The sequence below is a fragment of the Moschus berezovskii genome, chromosome X (assembly GCF_049115385.1).
Source record: "Moschus berezovskii isolate FMDL1 chromosome X, NW_MosBer_1.0, whole genome shotgun sequence".
Taxonomy (NCBI): Eukaryota; Metazoa; Chordata; class Mammalia; order Artiodactyla; family Moschidae; genus Moschus; species Moschus berezovskii.
In genome coordinates, this window is record NC_142488.1 from 145,690,096 (window position 1) to 145,698,652 (window position 8,557).

Genomic DNA, 8,557 nt, shown 5'->3' on the forward strand with positions numbered 1-8,557 from the left:
CAGAGATGTCTCTTTTCATCATTCAGCCTTCAAAGTGTGTTCCGAGTTTTTATCAGAGGTCATTATTTACATAAGAGGGCACTTAGGTCATGATTTTTCTTTATAACTTTTATTGATGCCAGGAATGAAATAGTAAAACCACTGTGAATTTTTCAAAATGGCATGATTTTGTCACATTCACAGGCTCCAGGGGTTAGGCCTTCAACATTTTTGGGGGGAACACAATCCAAACCAGAGCCACCCTCCACCACCTCCCACTTCACTCTGAGCACAAGCCCTCAGCATGTGCCCTGAGGCCTCCACATCCAGTCCCTGTCAGCTCTTGGCCCCCGTCCTGCTGCTCTCCTCTTCACCCATCTGCTCCAGCCACACTGGTCTCATGCTCCCAAACCTCCCTCACGTCCTCACTTGAGGACTTTGTTGTTGCTTCACAACAAAGGTAACCCTGACCACCCAGTTGAAAATGGAAAACCACTCCTCCAAGCGCTCTCTCTCCTTCTCCTGCTGCACTTCAGGCCAGAGTCTTCACCATCTTCCCATTGGCTACCTAGTGTGTAGTCGTTTTTTCATTTCTTAGCAGTTTCTCCCGGCTGGACTGGAACCTCCAAGGAGGCCTGGAAGGATGTCCAGCAAAAATTGTTCCTTGAGTTACCAAATAAATAAAGCTACTATAGAAAATGTAAGAAAATATCCTTGTGAGCTAGGAGTGGGGAAGTACTTCCTAAACATTGGTTTAAGCCCATAGCAGGTTAAATCAAGACTATACCAATATTTTCGATATCATGCTGATCACCAAACATATAACTGCAATTCTGATTTGTGGAAATGGGCAAAGGATACAAGTAGGCTAGTTACAGAAGAGGAAACCCCCAAAGGTCACAGGATACAGTAGGAGTGGAGATGGGTGCAGCGTGCCAGGAAGCAGCCTGGCAAGACTGAATCCAGTGAAGCCTTCACATCCCTGAACCCCAGCATTTATGCCCAGGGAAACTGTGACCAGTCCCCTCAGTGGGGGGTGTATGAGGGTGTCCTCACGGTGTCATCTGTGGAGGCAGGATTCAGAGCCACTTAGACGTCCCACTGACTCTCCTTCTGCCCTGATGTCAGACCTTTAGGTGGGTCTGGTTAATTCATGAGTTTCCAGTTGTGGGATGGACAACAGCAGAAGTCAACACGCTAGATCCTTGCTTAGTATCCTCTTTGGGCTTTCTTCCCATATGTCTGACCAGAGTGTCCACACTTACTCTACGTACCCTTGTGAATTTGGATCTGCCCTGACGCGATTTCTCTCCAGGAATGATGGCGGAAACCTGCACTTCAGGCCAGAAGTCTGCTAAACTTACAGCTAAAACTGTAACAACGTCTGCTCAAAGCTCTCCATTTGCAGCACCCGCAGGAAGACTGGGAGAGAGAGCTCATTTGGTCATCTGTAAGCGGAAAGTTATGACCAACCTTGATAGTATATTAAAAAGCAGAGACATTACTTTGCCAACAACGGTCCGTCTAGTCAAGTTTTTCCCGTGGTCATGTATGGATGTGAGAGTTGGACTGTGAAGAAAGCTGATCGCCGAAGGATTGATGCTTTTGAACTACGGTGTTGGAGAAGACTCTTGAGAGTCCCTTGGACTGCAAGGAGATCCAACCAGTCCATTCTAAAGGAGATCAATCCTGGGTGTTCATTGGAAGGACTGATGCTAAAGCTGAAACTCCAATACTTTGGCCACCTCGTGTGACGAGTTGACTCACTGGAAAAGACTCTGATGCTAGGAAAGGTTGGAGGCGGGAGGAGAAGGGGACGACAGAGAATGAGATGGCTGGATGGCATCACCAGCTCTGTGGACGTGAGTTTGAGTGAATTCCGGGAGTTGGTGATGGACAGGGAGGCCTGGCATGCTGTGATTCATGGGGTCGCGGAGAGTCGGACACGACTGAGCGACTGAACTGAACTGAACTGAAGCAACTGTGAGGCTTTACTTCCCACTTGGTTTTCGTACAGGATCACTATCACAGCTCCGCACTGCCTTTTACTCAGAGACGCTGGCCTGTTCTCCTCCCCTTCTGTTGATTTTATTTATTTATTTTTGCATGTGTTGGGTCTTCCTTGCTGCGCACAGGCTTTCTCTAGTTGTAGGGAGTGGGGGCTACAATCTAGCTGCTGTGCACAGGCTTCTCATTGCGGTCACTTCTCTTATTGCAGAACATGGGCTCTAGAGCACAGGCTCAGTAGGTGTGGGGCATGAACCCAGTTGCTCCATGACATGTTGGATCTTCTGGACCAAGCATCGGGCAGTGTCCCTTGCATTGGCTGGTGGATTCCCGTCCACTGAACCCCCCAGGGAAGTCCTCCTCATGTTTTATCTTGCTCTGTCCTGGACTGTAACAATTGCTCTAACCTCTGCCTTCTTCTGTATAAAAAGTATATGTGTATATGTGCGTGTGGGTTCAATTGTGTCTGACTCTTTGTGACCCATGGATTGGAGGCCGCCAGGCTCCCTGTCCATGGGATTTTCAAAGTGAGAATATTGGAGTGAGTTCCCATTTTCTTCCCCAGGAGATCTTCCCCACCCAGGGATTGAACGTGTGTCTGTTGTGTCTCTTGCATTGGCAGAAGGGTTCTTTACCACTAGCACCACCTTTCTTTTGAAAGCCTGAAAGAAAGTGCGTGTGTTTACAAATTGGACCACCTGTATCATTTCCCCTATAAGGAGTGCACTGACACCACCCACTCACACTTGCTGCGTGTCCCTTCCCACTCCTTTCAAACAGGTCCAGCTTAGCATCTGCAGCCTTTGACACATCCCCCTTGCATGTGTTTCAACCTAAACACCAGCTTTATTACTGATGAAACTGATTGGGAAGAACATGGCTTGGGCAGCTATTGTTGTTGTTGTTCAGTCACCCAGTCATGTCTGACACTTTGCAACCCCATGGACAGCAGCTCACCAGGCCTCTCTGTTGCTCACCATCCTTCAGAGTTTGCCGAAGTTCATGTTCACTGCATCCCTGATGCCGTCCATCCATCTCACCCTCTGACATCCTCTTCTCCTTCTGCCCTCAAACTTTCCCAGCACCAGGGACTCTTCCAGTTGCTAATAGTTATTTTCATTACTTTGGATAATGTTTCAGTGGAATTCATGTATATATATAATTCTTTCCATTAATGGTTATTTTCTTAAAGTATTAATATATTCCAAAAGTTAGAAATATTGACCTAAATGTTCATTTCTCTATTTCTTTTTTAAGACTCTGGAACACAAGAAATTCCCTGGCGGTCCAGTGGTCAAGACTCCAGGCTTCCATTCCAGGAGACATGGCTTTTGTCCCATATCAGGGAACTAAGATCCTTCAAGCCATAAGATGCAGCAAAACAAAACAAAAAAAAGGGAGAGAGAGAGAGGAAACAGATTATCTTAAAAAAATAAAAGACTCTTGATCACAATTTCTCTTCAGAAAATACACCTGATTCCAGATTGCTGGTTTCCCAAAATCCTTGCCAGAATTGGCTTGGTTTTGTACTAAAATAAAAAGCTTAGTTTGCATGAGGAGAGGAAAAACCAAGGCACACTAAAATAAGAATTTTGTGGGTGACTGGACTAGTTTTAAGTCAGTGAAGAAAAGTGCTGGGACAATTAGTTGCGTGATTGGGCATGGAGAGTTAGCTCTCTCTTAATGTATCTTTTATCCTACAACCTTGCTCAATTCACTGATTAGTTCCTGTCAATATTTTGTAGATTCCTTTTGATTTTCTGCATAGACGATCATGTTGTCTGCAGATAGTTTTACTTTTTCCTTTCCAATCGAGATGCATTTTATCAATTGGTTTCTCTCCTCATGACGGTTTGGATATTTCTGATTCTTGGCATACTCTTTTCCTTGGGTGCTGGGCATATTTTTCCCTAAGTATATTCCACAACTTTTAAAAATGTGATGTCGTTTACCTACTTCAGTTCAGTCGCTCAGTCGTGTCTGACTCTGCGACCCCATGAATCACAGCACGCAAGGCTTCCCTGTCCATCACCAACTCCCAGAGTTCACTCAAACTCATCTCCATCGAGTCGGTGATGCCATCCAGCCATCTCATTCTCTGTTGTCCCCTTCTCCTCCCGCCCCCAATCCTTCCCATCATCAGAGTCTTTTCCACCGAGTCAACTCGTCGCATGAGGTGGCCAAAATATTGGAGTTTCAGCTTTAGCATCAGTCCTTCCAATGAACACCCAGGATTGATCTCCTTTAGAATGGACTGGTTGGATCTGCCTGCAGTCCAAGGGACTCTCAAGAGTCCTCTCCAGCACCACAGTTCAAAAGCATCAATCCTTCGGCGATCAGCTTTCTTCACAGTCCAACTCTCACATCCATACATGACCACGGGAAAAACCATAGCCTTGACTAGACGGGCCGTTGTTGGCAAAGTAATGTCTCTGCTTTTTAATATACTGTCTAGGTTGGTCATAACTTTCCTTCCACGGAACAAGCGTCTTTTAATTTCATGGTTGCAATCAGCATCCGTCGTGATTTTGGAGCCCAAAAAAGTAAAGTCTGACACTGTTTCCACTGTTTCCCCATCTATTTCACACGAAGTGATGGGGCCAGATGCCATGATCTTTGTTTTCTGAATGTTGAGCCTCAAGCCAACCTTTTCACTCTCCTCTTTCACTTTCATCAAGAGGCTTTTGAGTTCTTCTTCACTTTCTGCCATAAGGGTGGTGTCATCTGCATATCTGAGGTTATCTATATTTCTCCCAGCAATCTTGATTCCAGCTTGTGCTTCTTCCTGCCCAGCATCCCTCATGGTGTACTCTGCATATAAGTTAAATAAGCAGGGTGACAATATACAACCTTGACGTACTTACTTAGAAACACTTTGATCCCATTGAGTCTTGCCTTAAGGGTTGATCAGTGGGAGTTTGAGACAAGATCCCTCTGAGTACTGTATATGATGTCACCTGTATGAAGAGTTTCTGCTATGGCTCCAGTGGACTATGTGCCCACAAGCAGGGTTCTGTCCTCCCTCTGTCACCCTCTCCTCTCTAGTCCACTGCCTGCCAGCTCCAACAGCCTCTGCTCTGCGATCTCCCCTCGACACCCAAGGGGTTGGCAGGACATGGCCTGCACAGTCTGTATAGACAGCAAGCTGGGTCAGCTGCACACTTCGTCTCTTCCATGCCTCAGCTCCCAGAGATCACTGCTGATCCTCCCTGACCTGATGCCCAGTTTTTTCACAGCCTGAGCTTCATATATTTTGGCTGTTTTAAAGGGGATCTTTGAAGCCAGTGGCAGGGCAGAGCTGTTTCTGTTCCTCCATATGCATAAACAGAGTCTTCCACGACAGAACCTGGAGAGCTCTGATCCCGTGCACTGGAGGGAAGCAGGTGCTGCTGCCAGGGATAGTGGCAATGGTCCTGGGGTTTATGGTGATGGAGTATCTCAGCCACCAGCACCCAGCAGCTCTACTGGCTACAGTGATTCTTCCTTTCAAATATAAGCCAGATATGTCTCCCCTATTCAGGTCCTTTCACTGGCTTTATTATCACTCAATATAAGCCAGAGGTCCTCATGATGACCAGAAAGGTCCCAGATTCTCATCTGTGGAACGTCATTGCCTCTCTACCTCCTCTGATATGCTCTCTCTTGGCTGCACCCTCAACATTCCAGGTTTTCTGATGAATTAGTGCTTTTGCGTAGTCTGCTCTCCCTGCCTTAACTACACTCTCAAATGTAGCTCCTGGACACCTCCGTCATCCCAGAGACTGCTTTGTCATAGCCAATAAAGCAGAAATAGATGTTTTTCTGAAACTCTCTTGCTTTTTTGATTATCCAGAGTATGTTGGCAATTTGATTTCTGGTTCCTTTGCCTTTTCTAAAACCAGCTTGAACATCTGGAAGTTCAGCGTATGGGCTGTAGCAAGTATCAGCTATCAGTACAGATGAAGAGCACACGTACAGATATGGAGTGGGCAGAGGGAGGACGCTGGTGGGTCATTTGGCTTAGTCCCTGGCCCTCTAGTCCATCGTATGTCTAGTGAGCCCCTTTCTACAGCATGACTGTTCTTACAAATGTCCCCCCAACCTGACAGTGGGCCCCTGAAGGAGAGATGTGTCCAGGCTCCCTGCTTGGACTGGAAACAGTCACGTGTCCTGAGGACTGGGGCGGGGTCTTTTTGAGCATGCACACTGAGGAGCTGCCCCCCACACTAAAGAGTGGAGCGCCACCCAGAGGCCTCACGGTTGAGCCATTTACCAGGTTTCTGGCCTGAGGCAGGGCTGACTTAGAAGGCCCAGACCACGTGGGTGTGTGTCTGCGCACACAATTTGGGCAACATGGCGCAGGAACGCGTGAAACTTCAGCAGGGGGCGCCCATTGCCTGAGCGCCTGCATTCATCCCGGAACCAATGCTCAGTGGGAACCAATGCTCGGTGGGAACCAATCGTGAGGCAGGACCAGGGTGTGTGTGCGCAGGCGCTCTGCTGATCCGGTCGCACTACAGAGCTGGGATTTGTAGAGACGCTTCAGTCTTTCCCACTGCTAAGGGAGGGAGAGAGGGGTTCAAGATGGAGTCCGAGGCACACGGTGGAGGAGCCACGAGGCCAACCGATGAAGACGCAGGTGCCGTGGCCTCTCCAGAGGGCACAGCAAGTGGTGGCCAAGGCGTACCGGGTGGTGCTGGTGGCCCCAATGGCTCTAGCGACCCAGCTGGCCCTGGTGACGCCATCAGTCAAGAAGTCACTGGTGGCTCCAGCAACCTGGCTGATCCGAGAGGCCTCAGCGCTGCAGGAGAGTCAGGTGGCACAGCCCGTGCCATTCCACAGATCCCAGGGGTACCCCATGCACCAGGGCCTGGTGGAGATGCTGCACCCAGAGCTGGAGTTCTGAGGAACCGAGTCTTCCAGTTGTATCCTATTCCAGGAGTCCCAGTGGGCCATGCGGGTTCAAGGGTCGGGGTGTGGTCTAGGGGTGGTTTGGGGGGATGCAGGCAGTGGGGCCTAAATTATAGGAGGAGGGTACTCTGGGGGGCTGGAGGGTATGGGTCAGGGGTGGTCTGACTGCCAGGGCATGGTGGTGAGGGAAAGCAACCTGAAGGGATCCAGAGGGTCAGGCAGTGATATCCAGGTTGTCCAGCGGTGGCCTTGTGGGAGAAGGCGGGTCTCTGTGAGTAGGGAGCCTGACTTACAGGCAAAATGACTAGTGTGGATGGTGCCTTAACCATATCTCCACTAGCAGCCTTGCCATGCCTTTCTCATCACATGCGGAGGCAGACAATGCCCGCCACCTCCTGACTCGACGTACTCAACTGCGATGGCCGGTTCGGAGGGAGCTCTACGTTAATGGCCGCACGTTGGTTCTGTCAGTACTAAAGGGGGCTGTGGCGAGGGAGGGGGTGATGGGTGGTGACCATTCTCCGCCCAGGAAAAGCCACAATGGAGGGTTAAGCCTAGAGGAGAAGTGTGGTGCTCTGGGATTGTTGGTGTGCGGGAACAGAGGGGGGACATACTGCTCTTCCTTCTCGGCGGAATTTGAATTTCATTTTCCCTCCCTTTTAGCCTATTGACTGCTGAAGACCCTGGCCTGCTCCAGACGGCCGTCGCCTTCTTTCAGGTGCAGCTTTCCTTGGTGATGCAGACCTTGGAGCACTCTGTGCCCCTCTTTTTTGATCAGTCTCAGCACAGAAGAGGGCCTTAAACCTAGCCTATGTGCCCTAGCCTCAAGTGGCCTTCCCAAGGGCACTGCTTTCTGTAGTAGTTTAATGGGGCTTCACCTTGTGCCTGTGTTGCTGTTTGGGGGCTCAGGGTCTACATAGTTTGTTTGGCGATTGTTAACTGCAGAAAATAAAACTGAGCTACTGTGCTGTCTCTGACATTAGTTTTAGTTTGTTCACTTCTGAATACCACGTTCATCTTCAGGTTGGAGGGGAGGTTCTGAGATCCAAATATTCAAGGAGTACAACATAAGTGAAGACAATGTAAGAAATGGAAGAATAAGAATGTTGTGTACTGCCATACAGTATTGATTTTGGAATATTTTGTCAGTTTTATAGTTACATTTATATATTAAGATATAATACCAAAAAGTTGTTGTTGTTGTTCAGTCTCTAACTAGTGTCCAACTCTTTGTAACCCCATGGACTGTAACAAACCAAGCTCTGTGTCCCCGCTGTATCTTGGAGTTTGCCCAAGTTCATGCCCATTGAGTGTGTTATGCTGTCAAACCATGTTATCCTCTGTCCTCCCATTCTCCTTTGGCCTTCAATCTCTCGCAACATCAGGGTCTTTCCAGTGAGTCAGTTTTTCGCATCTGCTGGCCAAAGTATTGAAGCTTCAGCTTCAGCATCAAGTCTTTCCAATGCAAATTCAGGACTGATTTCCTTTAGGACTGACTGGTTTGATCTTGCCATCCAAGGCACTCTCAAGAGTATCCTTGTATCCTGAAACCATGCTAAACTCATTAATTAATTGTAATAGCTCTTTTGTAGATCCCATTGAGCTTCCTACATAGACAATCATTTTGCCTATAAGTAAATACACATTTACTTCTTCTTTTCCAATTGACGCATTTCAACTG

At 48.1% G+C, this 8,557-nt stretch overlaps 1 protein-coding gene across 1 annotated transcript; it reads left to right on the forward strand.

Annotated features, from left to right (window-relative positions):
* Positions 1-6,534: 6,534 nt before the first annotated feature.
* On the forward strand, positions 6,535-7,814 carry LOC148773530 (uncharacterized). Its single transcript, XM_088833895.1, has 3 exons — positions 6,535-6,890; positions 7,217-7,342; positions 7,540-7,814. The coding sequence occupies exons 1-3, from the start codon at positions 6,550-6,552 to the stop codon at positions 7,676-7,678; spliced, it is 606 nt and encodes a 201-aa protein (XP_088690021.1). The 5' UTR covers positions 6,535-6,549; the 3' UTR covers positions 7,679-7,814.
* The last annotated feature ends 743 nt before the right edge of the window (positions 7,815-8,557 follow it).